Source organism: Seriola aureovittata, chromosome 1 (genome assembly GCF_021018895.1).
Source record: "Seriola aureovittata isolate HTS-2021-v1 ecotype China chromosome 1, ASM2101889v1, whole genome shotgun sequence".
NCBI classification, from domain to species: Eukaryota; Metazoa; Chordata; class Actinopteri; order Carangiformes; family Carangidae; genus Seriola; species Seriola aureovittata.
The window spans coordinates 14,263,852-14,283,299 of NC_079364.1; the positions used below are offsets into that span (position 1 = coordinate 14,263,852).

At 39.8% G+C, this 19,448-nt stretch overlaps 1 protein-coding gene and 1 non-coding gene across 12 annotated transcripts in view; both read left to right on the top strand.

Moving 5' to 3' along the window:
* plekha7b (pleckstrin homology domain containing, family A member 7b) overlaps nt 1-19,448 on the top strand; it is a 100,773-nt gene that overhangs the window by 21,276 nt on the left and 60,049 nt on the right. For 10 of the 11 annotated variants that reach the window (XM_056363590.1, XM_056364167.1, XM_056363659.1 and 7 more), the window contains 4 exons: nt 11,239-11,322; nt 16,419-16,530; nt 17,743-17,847; nt 18,661-18,733. In XM_056363590.1, the coding sequence (XP_056219565.1) occupies nt 11,239-11,322; nt 16,419-16,530; nt 17,743-17,847; nt 18,661-18,733 (374 nt within the window). Of the gene's footprint in view, nt 1-7,605; nt 7,785-11,238; nt 11,323-16,418; nt 16,531-17,742; nt 17,848-18,660; nt 18,734-19,448 lie in introns of those variants that run through there. The other variant, XM_056364308.1, reaches the window with a different exon arrangement.
* Nucleotides 18,788-18,903, top strand: LOC130174767 (U5 spliceosomal RNA). The gene has a single exon (XR_008828625.1). It is a non-coding gene; the product is annotated as a U5 spliceosomal RNA (small nuclear RNA).

Sequence of the window (19,448 nt, forward strand, 5' to 3'; positions counted from 1 at the left end):
GATTCTTTCTTTGTTATTTTTCAGAACCTTAGGCTCTTTAATGTTCTTAATTTTAATTCTGCTGACAGTGCAATGATCGTTTTGCTTGTTAAGCCAACCATACACATGGTTGGAGCTTCCTGAGGGGATTCAAGGGTGAGTCGGTCAAATTCAAATGAATTACTACTTAAGTCTCTTTCTTGGGGGTGTACTTAAAGTTTAGTTCCCAGTTCCCAGAAAACATACCAGTGACCAAATGTCATTGGTATGTTTTCTTAAAACTTGAACTGGCTATTTTTAGATAATGGTGACATTTTTGCCAATGGAAGAGATTATTCGACAGCATTAAAATTTTGTTGTGCTCTGTTATTACAGCAAAATCTCTTCTTGGTTTTGGTTCGTTTAGTTACACATGACAGCACTGCCAGAGATTTTTCAGCTTTAACATTCTCCCACACTTAACATCCCCTTCTGTCCTACATTGCACAGCTAAGCATTTAGCTGGGTTTGACTTTGCACTGTGGGTTGGACTTTGTGTTTAGCTGCTGAGACTCTGAGTATGCAACACTCAAGCAGATGCTGTAGTTCGGTGTTCTTTAGCCACAGGCAAGGCAGACAGTCATCATACTTAATATTTGTTTTAATTATTAGAGTAGAATGAGTAGAATTGAAAGGTTCATTTTGTTTGATGGTTGTGATAGTCGAGGTTTATAGCAGTCTCAGACAAGTCTCACCTCATTAGACTGGCAAATGAAGACTGTGCCCCAGCCCATCTGAATGGCTGACTGAAGAAAATTGCAGCATCATATCACATATCCCAATTACATTCTGGAAATGTTCTACAATGAAGATGCAGTGGAATGATCTTGGATGCCTGTCTGCCTGCCCATCATTCCATTATGTCAGTAATAGAAGAGTGTGAAGACTGTGTCAGTGTCAGAAAGACAAGACAAGAAATAATGTTGGGTTGAGATGGAACATAATTACATGCATTTGATTACGTTCATTCTGATTAGGAACCGTTGCAGAATGATCATCCGGCCTGATGTACCAGATGTTGCTGTCCATGCTTCATTTTCGTCAAGGTTTTTCCACTTGAGAGACAGAGTGGGTCGAGATCTCCTTCATCAGTAGTGGCTTCGTTTTACCTGACCTGGAATCATTTGCTTGGACCCAGACCTCAATCTGCTTTCCCTGGACTGACTGCCAAGCTGACTAGCTTGCCTATCACATAGCTACAACGTACTTGCAGATGTTCATCTGCTGCAAAGATCAGATAGTGGAGACAGATTATAGCTCTCTGTTCAATGGATGGTGGATTACACACATTCATAGGAATTTAATGTCCTTGAGAAATTTGACACCCCATGCAGTACACCATCAGGATCATCTCTTCTATAAGATGAACAGCAGCACCAGTTAAAAAGATGATCAGCACAGGCACCGCAAGGGGGCACTGGTGATATGACAACAAGGGTACCAGTAGAATTCAGCCAGGAGCATTATGTGTACATTTCACCCATAGTGTATCTTTATGATAAGCATCTTCATCACAAACTATTTGCCTCTACCATCATCATCGTCATATATAATCCCCCTTTTTGGGACCCTGTCTTTTGCCTTATTATACACAAGCTCCTGTTATTTAAATGCCCCTGTAAATGCAGAATTGTACCCCACTTGGACACAATTGATTATTAACATTATATTTTTACCATAAATGTCTCAGCTGTGTAAAATACCTCTCCTGGTTCCTCTTGTCAAATTTTTATGTAGCATCTCCCATCTACCATAGTCTTTGCTGTCAAGTCCAATTTGCAATCTCATATTTTCAGTATGTAGAGCCGGTTCGGTATCACAGCTTATGAAAGCAAGTTTGTGTGATGATATTAATAGCACACATATGCTTTGTTCAGTTTGTTGTGCTACCGCAGTAAATAAGCTTTTAAGATGATAACACGCGCATGCTTTAAGCGTGATTTTGGTTACTTGGGTACTACAGTGTATTATTATGTGTAGGTGACAGACGAAGAAGGAAAACCCTGTAACATAGGTGAGACATTTCTGGTTCTTTTACATGTTCCCGTGTTCCCATGGCCATAGAAAAGCTTAAAAACCTGCTCATTTCTCATTTCTCTGGGTGAATCCTTGCTGTATTGTGCACTGAACAGCACAGTAACTGCTTTGCTCTGTCATAGAACTGGAGCCTAACAGACCCAGTGTGGACATTAACAGAGGACATGCAGCTGTTGCTCTTGTCCTGCTGAGTGCTGACGCATTGTTTTCACTTTGCAGCCATGTACGCTGTGATGACCTACCCATGCTTCCTCTTTCATGGTCAAATTCCTTTCTTTAGTGTGTGTCACTTATCTACAGCTCCCTCTGACCTACAGCAGTTGAATGCTATGTATAGCACTCATGGAGCCTCTGGAGAAAAGAGGTCAGAGGTCATCATGTTACTTCTCATTAACCTGTGATTTCCCAAGGCAAGTGGCTTATGTTGTCTGTATATATTTGTGTGTGTGTTGGGGAGAGAGAGCAGAATGCCTCTGAACCTTCCCTATTGATGTTCAGTGTAGGAAAGACTGTGGCGGGAGGGAAAAGAGGCACTGGATATTGTCATTTCATTTGGTTCAGAGTAGAGGAGGAAGATTTGATTAGTTTTCTGTCAGCTTATCGCTTTGTCTGATTGATCAAACCTTTTAAGATGCTGTGTTTATTAGATAATTTGTCATCAGTAGATGAACTCCACTGATAAAATCCATGTGCAAGTAAGGGCTACAGACTAACACAATCCTCTGTTGTGCTTTGCAGTCTGTGTCTATCATCTCTTTTGCACTGTCAGGTATGTGATGTTTTTGCTGATTGTCTGTTTTTCTCTTGGTAAGAGATAATTGCTTTGCAAAATCTTCTCTCCTGCAGCTTTTCAGTGCCCCAAGATGAGATCTGCCAAACTAGATCAAATGTCAGAACTTTCAAACCAGCTATGCTGCTGTGATGTTCAGAATTACGCAAGGCAGGGTTTCTGTATTTAAAGGTCCCATATTTTGCACTTTTCCAATGTTTTGAAATTTTAATACCCATGGGAAGATATATTTGTGGTTTTAAGTACCAAGACCCATGTCAGTGTAGTTTACGTCTCCTCTCTCAGGCTTCTCTCTGGAGTTCTAGCAAGATTGGTCAGCCAATTAGAAGAGACGCTCAGCGCCTCGCTTATGATTCACTTTCTACAAAGTGGCACCTTTAACATACATCAGTTTTATCTGATTAATTCTAAATGCATCGATGCAGCAAGAGTAGCCCACTCCCCCTCACTGAGAACATTGACATTAGCCTCTTTCACTGATTTTGTCTGGTGTGTAGACATCCAGTGTCCCCAGTATTCCCTATAACACACACACACACGCACTTCAGATTATAATGATTCATGATTGCACAAATAAAAAGGAGAAATAAAGATGACTCCTGGTTGCTCTGGATCATTATTCAGTCAGTAAGGTGCAGGATAAATCTATGGTATTAAATATTGACCTAAAGCTGCAGGGTTCCTTCATTGATTTATTCCCCTGAGCAATTCTCGCTCCAGAAAACTCTCTAACTTTTTTTTCTTTGTTGCAGCATATCCCTGCTGCTATTGATCCCTCAGATAAGTGCTTTTGGAAGTCATTTTATTGTCATGGTTGGAGGCGTTATAAAACCACAATTTCTTTGATGAATTACTCCAAATCACCCTTTATAAATATTTATCAGTCAGCTAAATTTGTGCCAATAGAGCAAAAGAAGTGCTGATGTGCCCACAGTCCTGTATGTATCCCGCTCTTGCTAAAGCTATTTTCTCTCTCGCTGCAGGCAGTTATCAGAACAATTTCAGGTTATAACAAGTTTATAACAGTGCAACCATGCGCAAACCTTCTTGTGTGCAAGATATTTATATGGGCTTTTGTCTCTCTGTGGCGCCTGAGTTTGAACAATGGAGTTAAGCATCCATTAGTCTTTTTTTTTTTTTTTTTTTACCATATCCTAAGAGTTTGAAAAATATAACTTTGAATTGGCATGAATGCATGAAATGAGACATAACTGATGGTCAAAACCTATTTTTGACAAAAGGCTTCTGTTCCCAGACCAAAAACAGCAATATCAACATTTTCATTCAGAGCGTGGGTTCTTATTCAGAATTGGATTTGAGGGTTGGTAGTGTTTCCTTGCATCCTAATTCTGTAGTATTGGCCCAACACCGGCCTTTCTTGAATTCACTGCAGTGTAATTGGCTGTCGCCTTGCTTATGTTTTGGAACAGCATGGCCTGAAGGACCATTCTGACTGTACTGAAATGTGCTGTGTCAGAAGTTTGTGTGTGTTGAATGTTAATAATGTGACAGCTCTTTCAATTTCTGCCAAACCCTCTGTGTGAGGGTGGCTTGGACACTGGCAAATCTTTGCACCTGTTTCTGCTCTGCATTGGGCCTGTTTGAGCCCTGTTTGTCTTTGCCTGTCTTTGCCCAGTTCTGCTTGAGTGGTTTGCTGGATGACTGCAAGCTCCATAAAAGCTCAGCATGGACCAGGCTTTTCCTGTTTCATTGATGCTGTTTTAGACTAATGTACATACATGCATAGACATAGCTGTGGTCCAGTAGAGCTGTAATCAATGTGCCGTGCTGTCAATTCAGCTTGGAGTTGCTGCAGTTGTAAACAATGAAGATGATGATAGTAGTGAATGAGTGCAATGATGGGGAAAGGCCAGATTGAAAATGTGTTTGGTTGGATTCCCTAATTTCCACACTGAATGAAAGTGGAATCTCACAGTAACTCCTTGGACAGATAATTCCTTCGCAAATGTCAGGGAAATGAAGCTGAGCGAGGCTGCTGCAGTGCTCTGCTATGAAACTGATAAAGGTCAGTCAACATGTGCAAATCCTGCTGCAGAGTGCTTATCATCTTAATAGCTCCCTGCGTCTGGATACCGAGCACAAACCACTGTTATTAAGGCTTAATTAATTTTCCCTGCTAGGCTTGGGATGCTACAGGGTGTGTCTGGAAGTCTATCATATCTCTCACAACATAATGTCCTGTCACACTCTGCCACACATTCACACTGCCTGGGTGTAGGGTGTTGTACACACAGAAATGACTGTCATTACAGAGTTCAGTATTAGTTCATGGCACCTCATTTGACCTGTCATACGCGCCTATCCACAGCCCTTCTTTGATTTTATTCTTTGGATTCTACAGAAACATATCATCTTCACTCTAACAACTTGCTGATAGTAATAACATATTGGTTATAGCTAATTCAGTTGGCTCGGAAATGAAGACAGCAGTCAGACTAAATTAAATGACTGCTGTTGTGTGTTCTCTGGTGATTAGTAGAATTGCACAACATTGATTGGTGTTTTATTTCACTCAGAGCTACAGTGTACTGTAAGGCCAAATGCAGGCAACTATATGACTTTTATTACACCACACTGGTTCAAGAGATTAGTTTCCGTTCAGCTGCTGTGATTATTACAGATTCATCTTCAACCTCTTCTAATATCAATTTTATGAAACTGAGTTGTGAATTAAAAAATAGCTTATAACTTTTAATACTTAGTTTTTTTTTAACTATAGCTTATAGTGTGACAAGAAAATGATTAACAAAGTTTCCAGTTCTTAAATATAATCAGTTTGTTTCAACATTTCAACATTTAAAAAACTTTATGAATAATTATATGTAATTTGTGCCAGTTAAAACTATTTTTGTTCTTTTGTTAAAGGAGCTGTTTGTAAGTTTACTCTGTCAAGAACATGGTTTATTGCAGGTGGTGGTGATTGTCGCATGACGAGAGCTTCAGCCATCATTGTCTTTATAATGCAAGAGGTTATAATACGCCCTCTGGGCAGCGCTACATCTTCAGGGCAGATTGAAGGCTGCAGTGAGTTGCTGTCATAAAGTTACGCGACGGGCTGGGGCTATCTGGTTAGCGTGCTAACTTCAGCACAAGAAAAGATGTGATAGAGACAAGAGTTAACATTGGTGTTGCTTTCCACTGCTGGAGACAGCTCTCGGCGAGTAAAGGAATGACGTTTGAAGCTGAACTCACAATGTTTCTTTTTGACTGGTAAGTAAACAGCTGTTAATGCTAACATTGGCTATATAGGAATAGCAAAACCTACAAATAGCTCCTTTAATATTAAAATCAAAATATGAATTTTTAGATGGCCGTGCAAAACATATTTTAAAGGGCTTTTCAATTGTACCTTTTAAAATTCCATCTATTATTTTGCCTTGCACTTAATTTCTTGTTTAGTTTCTTTTTGTCCAAATCTGGTGTGGCCACAGAGGTAGGAGGAAACCAGCAGAAATAATTGGCACTCTCAGTAGCTATATCTCTTTACATCTGGATTTCCTCCTGTTTCTCGAGTTTTCAGAAAACACGTTGATGCTGTAATGCTCATTATGGAGGCTACATGGAGGGAGACAAGAGACTCCTTGTGTGTGTTCACAGCACTGAAAATAATTCCTTGCCATAAGAGCTCCTGTTTCGGTATTCTCTGTGGGTTGGACCTTATTTATTGAATTAAACTGCTTCTAAATGAAATACGTGACAAAAGCTAAGGGTGAAACAGCAAACTCAAACCTCTGAAGTTGCTGCTTTTTTAGCTTCAATATTTACCACAGGCCTACAGTATTACCACCTGCTCCCATGGTCTGCATTCCTCAGGATTAGTTTCAATTCCCTCTTAGCATAGGTCACAGGTCAATGTTACTGTTAAACCAGTGTTTCAAAAAGTAGACACCAATGACCCTGAGGTGCCCTTGAAGGGGCTCAAGAAGTTCAAGAGGTTATTTATATTAGGTTTTTTTTTAGTATTTTATGTCTAAGTTGTATGTGTGTGATGTGTAAGTATATTTCTGTATCCTGGTCTAAATACTCAACACGTGTGTTGACGTGTGTTTCATATAAACATTGTTGAGGCCCTGCCTAAACGAATCCACTGACAGCATAGCAGATGTTTAGCAAAAGCTGATTTGAATGCTGCAGATGTGAGAGTGAACTTTAAAATTGTACATGGAGCAACTAATTGGTGTTGTAGAGTGTGGATGACTTGACCAGTCAAAGAGGTTACTGACTGAGAAAAAGCTAAATTGCCAACATGCCCTCTTGTCTTCATTACTTTAGTTGCAATGCTGCCACTCAGAGGATACCAGTGGCATACCACTATGACACACTAACCAAAATATATCTAAAATAAGGCAGCTTCATTACTGTAGGAATTCAGACAGCCAAGTAGCAAACCCCAGCACCAAAGACCTGGCAATAATTGAACCAAGTAAAGAAAGACTCTTTTGACATTTTCGTCAAGACTACATTGATGTGGTATGTGTGGTATATAGTATTTCCTCTTGAATAGCAGCTAGTAAGGTTTTATTATATTGAAAGACATGATGTTTAGCAAATTCTATTCTGGGAAAAAAGGAGAGGTAGAGAGAGGAGAGTGGAAAATGGAAAGGGAGGAGGATCTGATAAGCAACAGAGGTATTCCCCTGATGGGAGGGAGTTAGATCTGTACTATCCACTCAGCAAGTGTGGGGTGAAACTCTCAGACAGCACGCTTGAGCAGGAGAAAGCAGAGATAAAGAGCTCCCCCTCCTGCTCTCATCCTGCTGGCTCCACTTTACTCTGCTCTTTGCGGATGCCAGCTGCTACGAGAGACCCTCTCTGTATCTCCCACCTGCTCCCGATAATGCAGAGAGGATTTCCGTGAACTGCAGCAACCACAGCGAGTCTAGCAGCTGATTCACGATGATTCACTTTCTCACAGCAGGTGAGACTGTCTTTACTGCGTGCATGATACAGCAGCACAGTAAGTAGCAAACAGAAACACCAGAGATCTGTGCTAGTAGTGAGTCTTCGGTTTTGGGAGTTTTTTTTCTCAGGGAGAGTGGTGTAAATAGATACAGGAGTTGAGACTGTAAGCGGATGGTGTGATTCCTGTCTTTGATGTGTGTTGTGGAGCAGTTTGGAGCCTTTATTAGCGTGAGAAAGAGAGAGAGAGGTGTTCAAACCACAGAGCCTTGCTCCTGGTGCCCCTGCTGCCCCTGCTGTCAAGATTCAGCCCATGCGATGGACAGGGATTATCCAGAGCCTCTTGTTTCGTAAAAAAAAAAAAGGTATAGCATGCCAGGGCTGATGTTGCAGCATTGAGAGAGAGAGAGAGGGAGAGAGAGAGAGAGAGAGCATGTTCTCATTGTTTGAGCTGCAATGCTGCTGTTTCTTTTGAGAGGCAAAGAAATCAAAACCAGCCATTTTATTCTCAGGTTAATCCCTATTCACAGTCCAGTTTGCCTACTTTACATCAAACTCAGCTCAGTTTATAAAAAATCCCTAGATTACAGCTCTAAACCATCCGTAAAGATAAAATTGTGTTTTTACTTCATATATGATAGTTTTTAGCTGAGACCCACCGATTTTCTCAGCGGGGATTGAACTCTTGTTTACATTATGGTAACACTTCTACTGTACATTCTTTCTCTTCTTTATCTGGCTTGATGGAAGCAGAAACTCTACTTAACCTGATGGTCACTGTTCTGGAGCTCGTTGACATAATAGTGGTGCGAGACTGTGCCCGTTTTTGGAATGAAATTCTTCCTGGAACTTGATCTGAGTCAAACACAGAACTTTTCTGAGCATAAGTACTGTCCTTCACACAAAATATCTCTACTAAGTTTATGCCACCAATAAACATATATTTACAAAATAACTTATGCCTCACTGCTGTATCACATAATTTACTTGGGATTAATAGCTTTATACTATTTATCTATGTATGTTTTATAACCATATCCTTTTGATGCTTTTGAATTAAGAAACACCAGTTATTGATTAGAGCACGTGTGACTGTGAATGATTCTGTTATAGATTGATTGCATTCAAATCAATATGCAAATTAAAGATGAACCTGAGTTGAACCAGAAGCTGAATTGACAGACATGACTACAAGGTGATGTAGCGGATTTCCTTTTTTTTTTTTTTTTTTTACCTCAAATACTGGTACATTATGATAATCCATAATTTATGTAGAGTCACTACACAGAATCCTAATTGTGACATTAAATGCTGGCAACCATCTGACTTCTCCTCTTTATAATCTAGAAGGCAAGACACTGTGCTAACTCATCTGCAGCAGGAGTTCATTTTCTCCTTTGGGACACTGTTGTCACAAGCATTAATGGAAGCTATAGTTTTCTGCAAACAAATAGACCTGCTGTGCTGCAGTGTTTGTACACTAACTGGGGATGCTGCAAATTCCGTGACAAATAGTTCAGAAATAATGCGGCTAAAACAAAAGCCTCAAAGAATGCAAATTCCTAATTAACAGGGGAAGCTGGTGCAGTATTTGCCCTGTGCAGCTCAGCAAATTATGAGCTGTTACCAGGAACAAACCTGGCCAAGCCTGTGTGTGTATATGTCTATGTGTATGTGTGTGTGTGTGTGTGTGTGTGTGTGTGTGTGTGTATATGTGTGTGTGTGTGTTGTGTGTGTGTGTGTGTGTGTGTGTGTGTGTGCATGCATGTTTGTGAATGTATATGTGATCAATAGCAATTTTAACATGACTGTATGTGTAGGTTTCATATATTGTTTATATTTGATATCATGTTGTTTGTGTATGCAGAATCGCTGAGCATCATTCCTGTTCAATACGCCCTCTGAACTTTTCTGAAATGTCAACTCATAAATCTTTCCACTCTGCTCACTTCCTTTCCCCTCCCTTTGCTGCATGGTGATGCAACGAGGCACCACTTTCTGTTTGTATCTCTGCACATAGTACTTAAACTTAACAGCTGTCCCTCAGCGGATTCACCCCTTACTGCTAGATGTGTGGTTATATATTTACCTTTGGTACACTTTAAGTGAGGATAGTGTAAACAGATTTATCTCAGCTATTTGTCTGTGCTGGTGAGTAAGTTTATGAAAAGGCAGCATGTGAATTTACCCTCTGCACAGCAGTATTTACTGAGTTTTTTTTTTTTTGCACGTGTGTGCACAGTATTTTTCAGCTTCTGAGGAAAAATAGTGTTTTGTTTTTCTTCTGTAATAGACTGTGTGATGGTGAAAGGAGAAGATAAGAGGGCAGTTGTTCAGTCAACCTGAATGGGACTAAGACTCCTGCACTTCATAACTGTTATCCTCTTACTATGACAAATAGCTGTCTCCTCACAAGCTACACCTCAGTACAGAGCTCAGACAGGCCTTTGATGCTAGATATTAGTTATAGCAATGGGGATCCCAATGCTGGAAAGTTTATATATATTATCCATATTATGTTGTATAATATTTCTATAGATCACATGTTTTTCAAAACTTTGTATATGTCTAAGATTAAAAATGATGCTCTAAGGAGAAAGCCAGCGGCATCTTAAGGGATGTGTCACAGTTTGACACACCCATACACCTTACAGGTCCTCTGCAGTATACTCTCTTGTGGTTTTGTGTAAATAGTGAGAGAAATTAAATGAAATGGAGAGCTAAACACGATGAATGATTGAAGCTTAACCTTCCAAGATGGTGCGATGATAAGTGTAGGCGTTTGATAAATACATCCACTGATTATTTTTTTATGAAGCATCAACCAGGTACATTAGGAGAAAGAAGTTTGCCAATCAGGATGTGTCAGATCAAAAGTTTGTTCGGGGCTGTTGAGCTATGTCAGCGTATTTGACAGTAGACCTAGCATAGTAGATAGACACATAGTAGATGTAGACAGTATTTCAGTAGAATACCAGTGGCATGATATTAGACTAAAAAGGATTTTGCTTTGTTTTGTCATTAAACTGTAAAAGAGCCTAAATCTTGTCCTTGCCTAATCATATGTCAATATACAATAGACAACAGCCTATAGAAAAAGAGTCATAGCATAATATTTCAGTCCTCTCAACACCAGCGGCACTAGCTACTTGTCTGTTTCTTATTCTATCCTGTGACAGTAACATGCCTTTATGCTCTAGTTAAAGCAATGAATGGCCCCAACTAATTGAAATCGATAAAGCCTGGTGAGCCGGCTAAGGGAGAGTGCTGAGCCCTACATTTTGTGTAAAAGAATATGAGCTGTAATTCCTGACCAAGCTGTACCATAGATGTACCAACTGAGTGAGGCACTATTGTAAGCTTAGAAACAGCTGCGCGAGGACATGATCAGACAGGAATATGATTAATGATTTGATACTTATTTTGTTTTCTCCTCCGGTGTTGTTCTCTCTCCCTCTCCCTCTGTCCTGCAGCCACAACCTGAGGGCTACATCGTTTCGGCATCCTGTGACTGGACAGATTTCCCCCGAAAACACAGAATACACACTACAAGACAGGTGAGTTGGTCTTTGCTCTTCCTGGTAATGATGCATCCGTGAATATATCGAGAGGTCAATTCAAGGTCATGTGGTTGGAGCCCAAAAATAGACTGGGAAGTAGTCTATCACCCTTCTTGGTGAAGCATATGACGATAGGGGGGTTGGGTTGGAAGATTTCTATTCTGCAGTAACAAGGAGAGTGAAACCACTCGACTCTCAATTAACTGTTCATCAGAAAACTGAGTTGCAGTTATAGTCAGAACAAGAAAGGATGGGCAATGTATTTTTTTTTTAATTGAATTTATTCATTACCATCATGGTATTCATAGCCGACTCCGCACACATGTTACTGGATGTGGATCCTGGATGCTCTTTAGCTTTATTCTTTAAATTATTGCCTTAATAAAATTTATGGTAATGACACAGTTGACAGGCACATGTGATTTTGACCACATTCATAACACATCTGGAGTCATGAATCCGTCTCATCAATCAGCCAAGCTTTGTTAATGTTGGCTTTATTATAAGAATAATGATCCATCTGAGCTATTTCTCTCAATGTAGTCGAAGTCATAAAAGCAGAAGCCTGACTGTGTGCTCTTGACTTAAGCACTGATAGAGTTTCTACAAGGTTTTTCAGTGCCAAGCAAGTTTTTCTTAAGAAGGACACCTCTTTGATGTATTGTATATTAAATACCAGCATGTCACCTGCCTTGTTTTTATTTACTACAGTATACAATATATTTACCTCGGCACCGCAGCTGGATTTCTTGTCATTGTTTCATTCCATTGTGTGAATCTCATCCTGCGAAACCGTCAAAGCTGTATGGCAGGTTTAGAGCACAACATAAACCGGCAGGTGTCTGATCGTATTTAAGCTGGCTGGTGTAAGATGACCATGCCTAGCAAAGATACCGCTATAGGCAGAAGCATGTTGAGTGACCTCTGCAGTCTCACTAATTAAAAGCTGTTTTGTTAAGGCAATGCAAAGCTGATTGCGATTCATCTGCACCCTCCTCTGTCATTCATTTCCTGAAACTCCTCATTAATCCTTGTTCAGTGCTGTTGAGCCAAGGATTTGTATACCATCAAGGGGCTTTAAGCTATGGTTGCCTCACTCGCATATTTTAAACATTAACAGAATGACTCTGGTACCGACAAATGCTAGTCCTAATCTCTTTAAGCTTATTATAGTAAGAATAGCATCAGTTCTATGCCCCTCCCACAGCAAAATGACAAGGATGTCATGTAACGGGCAAGACAAGGTTAAGAAACCCAGTCATAGAACATACAGTAAGCATGTTAAAGTTTTGTCTTAGTTCTTTTTATTTTTAAAGAAACACATCAACATATTTCCTACTTGAGCCACTGGCTGTGTTAACTGAACAGGTTGACAGAAGCTTTGTACTTACAGCAAACACATTACTACCAAAATCAGTAAAGAGTTCTGAACAATGGCCAAGTCAGATATGTACTAAAAGAAGACAAACTGGTGTCACCTTCCCTTCGTGTTTTTGAGGCGACTAGTCTTCAGCTCACACCAGGAAATAGAGCTACCTTTGTGATACCTGTAAAAATAGTATTACATTCTTTGTAGCCTGTATTTGAAGTCTTGATCAATAACTTAATCTGCGTTTCACCTACCCACATGACAACCCGCCCTACTTTGTGAAGGCAACCACTCTAAAAATCTATGTACTTGGCTTTTCCAATGCAGTGGATGACATACAATGTTCAATTAGATTACATACGTGTTGCCTTTGACTTCTGGTCTTTGTGCTTAGCTAGGACACAGTAAACACACCAGAAGATTTCTACTCATTTTAAGAGCTCAGTTACTTTCTGTTAATCAGAGAAATTGTTTAAAACACCAACAAGAAATCTCCAAGCAGTTTTGACTGATAGAATTATGCTTGTAGACTGCACCACAGCTCAGTCATTAAATAAGAAATCCAGAAGTAAAGAGATGTGAAACTTGGTGGCTTGTAAGATAAAAGTAGCTCACTGAAACTCACTCTAGCTCACACAAAAAATTCATCTTCCTATTTAATGCATCTCATTTCCACCTTCATCGCTAAAATCCTGAAGACTTGAGCGTAGTGTGTAACAGCCGGGATGCAGTCTTACTATTCAATGTGTGCAGCGCAAGTGTGACCTCACCGCGACCTCACTGCGACTGCAAAGCGTTGCTTCTGTTCACTGACACTGTGATGTTATGGGCTTCGTTCTGTGCATAATGATATCTGGATAGGAAGTGGGTTACTTCCATGAATCACACACTCACTTCCAAGTAAGGAGGAACTCAGTGTGTTCCCTGGAGACCCCAATCAGATTGAGGACAGAGCATGAAAAAGAGCTTCAGGAGGCCCTTCCACATGGAGAGGTCGATCAGCCTTTGCTTTGCAGTCCTGAAGGCTTTGGCTTTGTTATAGATTATCACACATGATCAATTTGTCAGATCTCTTCATGTAGACCCCCTGCCTGAAAGGATTAAAAAACGTCAAATCTGCCCTCATTTCCATCATAGCAAGAGAAGCAGAAAGAGATGGAGCTTAGAGTCTTTCCACCTTCTTGCGCTATGTGATGTGAAATATTGCCCCTCTCTAACACATGCCACAACAAATCTCCTGGGGACTGTTCCACTGACAGACGTGGTAAACAGTATGAAAGCTTCACATAAAACAGCAGAGTACCCTTCATACGACAGAAACATCCTGTAAAAATGATGGCTGCAGTCCACGCTGTGAGTGCAGACACTAAGTTTTGTTCCACTGTTATCTCTCTCTCTTTACCCTTGTTGTACCAGCATTTTTGCTTTTGGTCTCTGACACACATCTTTAGTTTATCTGCTTTTTTTGTTTTAGCCTTGGTGTAGTGCAGCACACAAAGCAGGAAAAAATAAGAGGTTCAGTGCTGCTTTTAACCCCTTTGCACAACAATGCAGGGGTCAAGTGGCAGTGTTGTCAGAGGGACAGGTCACGCATTGTTTCCCATTGTGAGCTCACTCCTACAGTCAAGAAGAGGTTCTGGGCAGTTGCATGTCAGTTATACATGGTTGACTTGCTGCAGACAAGTTCCTTTTTTATATAGAGAATTTTTACTGGCCTTTTTAACATAGGTATGCAAACATAATTATCAGGGGAAATTAAAGGCTTTAGGCAAATTTCTAAATTCTTAAGAGGTGACATACATGATCGATGGTGGATGCTAGATGTGATCATTAGTGCAAGTCATGTTGCTGAAGCTCATTATATGAATCAGTCAGACAACACTAAGGTGCCACACGATTATTGAAAGTGAGCGTTAACATTGCTTGACTGTTGCCTGGCCTTCTCTGGCTTCCAGAGTTTAATGTCAAGTCAGATATGAATGCACAGATTGCTTTACCCACAGGCTTTGGTCTACAAGTAGTGCTTAGAAGCATCCCTGAGCACTTGTGAAATCCTGAAGCTGGGCTACAGGTTCTCAAGACTGGTAAGTTCCTCTAGTGTCAGGTAGGAACAAGAAGATGGAGCTGCAGTGGACATGTCATCACTAAAACATGTTGACAGAATTGTGGAAAAATTACCTGGTTTGTCAAATCTCAATTTCAGTTGTGACACCAATGTTAGGTCTAGAGTACGGCTTAAGCAACCCAACAGCAGTCCATGGATCTGTCCTGATTTGATTTAATGGATGGTGGTGGTAGAGCAATGAGTAGGGACACGCTAAATAACCATTTATGCTGACTTGCTTCACCCCTTCAAATGGCTTCTTAGGGAGACAAGGAAGGTGTCACCTAAAGATGGTTCCAGGCGTGTGACAGTGACATTTTAATTCAGTGGTCTGCAAAGTCATCAGATTAGAGCACCTGTAGAATGTGACGTAACAGGCAATCTGCAGGATTTGTGGATTAAAAATCTGTTGGAACTGCATGTTATTACTTAATGAGCCTAAAATAAAATTCCCAAGAAATGTCATTGGAACCTTTTTAAATCAAACTAATCCTTGCTGGCTCCAGTTTTCCCATTATCACTGATGCATCTCCTTTTGAGCCAATAGAACAAATCGAAAGCTGCAGCAACCTGGAAAAAAAGTCCTTGAAATAATGGTAGAGAAAACTTGGTGATAAATAAACTGGAGAGAAAATAGCTTGAAGCAACCACTCTGCCTGCAGTGCTGGACAACATGGCTCCAACCTCCATTACCAACATCAGTATTATAAGTTTCAGACAAATTTTAGACAAACGTTATTCATATTCTATTCAAACTACCCCTACCACTTAACATGTTTATGACGTGTTTGTGAAGGTTGGAGTAGGTTACTCCCTCAATTCATTCATAGAAATTACTGTATATAAAGAGTCACACAAATGTACAATGTTGCTGACCACCTGTAGTAATTTGTATTTTGACATACGACATAATTTCTTATTATTATTTCTTATTATTATTATAAATGTTAGCATGGAATGCTAACATTATTATTGCCTAAACTGAGTGAATGGTAAATGACAGAGCAGGGAGAAAAGCACTGAATATCTTGGGACACACAGGCAAACATAAAACATTATTATTATTACAAACATATTGTTTGTACTTTAAAACTGGACAGTGGAGCTAAAGCACCACAGTAGTTCAGCATGTAACTTTCGAATTATACCACCAATGATGCTGACTTTAACACCTTAAATGCTTTTAATGTGTAGCCCCAATAAGCTGTCAAAAGATAATACATGTATTAGTGTATGCAGTGTGTGTGTGTGTGTGTGTGTGTGTGTGTGTGTGTGTCAGAGGGTGTAACATGGGGCTTCTGTTTTGTTTTGTTTTGTTTTGTTTTGGGCTGTTATCTGGGTGTGTATAAGCCCTGCCCCAGGGTGAGTGTCAGACCCACTACAGTATTTTGACCACAAGGCTTCCACTGATCAACTGAAAAGCCATTGGCTGTGACAGGTCGCATGGCGGTGTCAGGAAATAGTCATATCCTTTTATATCTGAAAGCTCAGCACAGGGCTGCGTTCTGCTATACTGCATGACTGTAGTTTGTCAAGGAACTGAGAAGAAAAAACACTATCCAGTGCTTCTCATCCTGTCTGTGTTAGTGATCCTCTTCTACGCTGCCTTCTCAACTGTAGGATAGAGTCCCGTATGTCCAAGTCAGCAGCCCACCAGAGATCCCCCAGTATGGTCACAGGGTCCTCCAAGGCAGTGACCTCTGCAGCAGCAGATGCCACCTCAGGGTCAAAGGTGAGGAGCAGTGTTTCTCTTCTCTGAGAGTCCAGCTGTTTCATGTCAAGTATGTTTTGCTTGTGTTAGTTTTAATGTAGAACCTAAACTTTGAAATTCTCATTATGTTTATAGAGAAAATGAATCTTAAAATAGTATAGTATAGTAAAATGTTCAAAAAGGTTTTTTTTTAATATTTATTGTAATCCACCATACATTTCTGTTTAGTGTAGCGAATTGCTCTTGGAGCTCTCTTGATGACTGTTAATGGTCATGTTGATAAATTGGTTTAATCAACTCTAGGAGACATTATCTCATTGTGAGTAATGACCACAGAGAGAAATAATTCAGTAATTTTTCAAGCTTAATAAAACTCAAATACACATCCTGTGGGACTGGACAGGGGCGTATGCATCTTTCTGCCATTCTTGCTGTTGTTTCCACAGCGATCATGGAAATTTTTGGCGCAAACATGTTGTGTCACTGAATGTGGGACACGCCACAGAAGCACAGGAAAATAGAAAGACACTTCGAAATCTAAAATTTCTAATGGCACCCCTGAAAGCCACTTAAAGACAGTTGATATTGATGTTAGAGACACTTGTTCCTCTGGGGAAAATTATCTGCAAAAATGCTTTTAATTAGTTTGCGTATTGATTTTTTTGTGTGATTTAATCATCTTACTATTTACATTTTGGTACCACTGGTGTTTTTGATTGTCTAATTAAAACAGTTATGATTGTGTCTCACTTATGTCTTTGTATAAGGAATTGCATATACATATTTGTCCCCTCAGCATTTGTCTTCTTTCAGCTTTGAGCTGGTCAACATGACAACCCAAAGTATTTCTGTAGAAAAATACCTGAGAAAAAGTGTGAGCTCATTGTCACAGAGAAGATGTAGTCTGAAATGACTGTGTCTAAAAATATGCCTGATTATAAATGGATTCACACATCCACAGGAACAGCAGTTGGTATTTCCTCTTCTCATTCGGGGTGTTAAAAGAAGGAAGTTCATGGAAAATGCCATTTTACTTAGTTTAAAGACTGTTTGTCTTTACTTTTCAGTTAACTAAATTTGCAGTTGTATTGTTTGTGCTGTGGATGACAGTGGTCAGTACAATACTACTCGCTATTAATAATAGCTGTATTCTGTAAGCAAAGTCAATTGAATTACAGTTCTTCAGCATAGCTACCATATAATCTCATCCTCCTTGGTTTTTCTTTTTTGCAGGGCTCCAGAGTTACGGGGAAAGTACACAGTTTTGGCAAGCGGGATCATGCTATTAAAAGAAACCTCAACATCCCAGTGGTGGTGAGAGGCTGGCTCTATAAACAGGTGAGCCAGAGTTCCTCTGGTCAATTTTGATATTTTAATGTATTGAAAATGCCAAACATTCTCCTTGTCCTGGTTCAAAATGAGAGGATCTGCTGGTTTACTCTGTTTTACATCATTTGAATTTAATATTTTGGGGTATTGGACTATTACTCAGACAAAACAAGACGTCACCCTAGGCATTTTGCCAATATTTTCTAACAAGGGAATGAATTAATCAATCATAAAAATAAGCATTAGTTGCAGCCTTACAAATGTTAAAAAGAAAACACAGCCTCAAATCTGTCACATCTGAAATACCAGTCACATATTCATAGTTTACCCTCCCTGCAGAAGGTGAGATATTTCACTGTACGACAGGTACATCTGTGTGTTGTGTGAAAGCAACCTTGTCTGCTAAAGATAAACATGATAATTTACATCATTATTCTCTGCACTAAAGCTCTTATCAGTAATCTATCATTGTGTACAGAATACGATGTGATATGTCAGTAAAAATGAATGTTCAGAATGACCTTGCAACCATTTTAGTGAATCTGGACTTTAATGTCTTATGTGAGCGCACAATTCTAAGAAGTATTAGATATAAAAAGCACAGACCAAACCCAGAGTTGGAGACCTACAGTACTGAGTTAAATGTAGAGAAAGAAAAAAAAAAAAATAGAATTATTGCTCCAGTGATATGCATAAAGCCCCGACCCCACCCGTTCCTCTATTCCCAAACTACACTTTTTAATTAAAATGTGAATTACATTGTGTTACTCCAAGGTGGATTTCTAAATACACTGTGTGTTGTGTTTCCCCCTTTACCTCCAGGACAGCTCTGGAATGCGACTGTGGAAACGGAAGTGGTTTGTTTTGTCAGACTACTGCTTGTTTTACTACAAAGGTGAGTCTGTGAAAAGTGCACTTGGCCAGGGTTTAAGAGACAACATTTTTTAGATCACTGTTGTTTCTCTTCAGATCGTATAAATCTTTCGCCTTTTACTAAAGATTTCCGTGGAGAGGAACAATAAGAGTTCAAATAAATTTTTTGATGCCCTGCTGAAAGGTGGGGCTTAAAAAAAAAAGAAAAAAAAGAAAAAAAAAAAGCAGGTGTCGTGTGGCGTAGTGGTGTAAGCAGGCGCCCCAAGGCTGCAATCGTCGCTGCAGTCGGCCCCGGCTCGAGTCCCGCATTGGACGGCCTTTGCTGCATGTCATTCCCCCTCTCTGCCCATTTCCTGTCTCTCTCTACTGTCCTGTCCATTAAAGGCATAAAAAAAGCCCAAAAAATATACTTAAAAAAAAAAAGAGACAAAATTTACAATGGATTTGGTTGTAAAATTAGAAACACAAACCTTTAGTGATCTCCTCTGCAGGAAGATACATTTCTTGATAAATAACAGCCTGTAATTAGACGTATGACATCTACTGCTGTTTCTTACTCTCCCTGGTTTTCTATTCCTCTCACTTCTCCTTCCTCATTAACTTGAGTGTTTTATTATGGGATATAATCTCTGCTTGCGTTGCTATAGCATCTACCTCCTCTCCTCCATTAATCATACTGAATAATAGATAAACCACATGCCACCTCGTGCCACATGCTGCCACATGGCCCCTTCCAG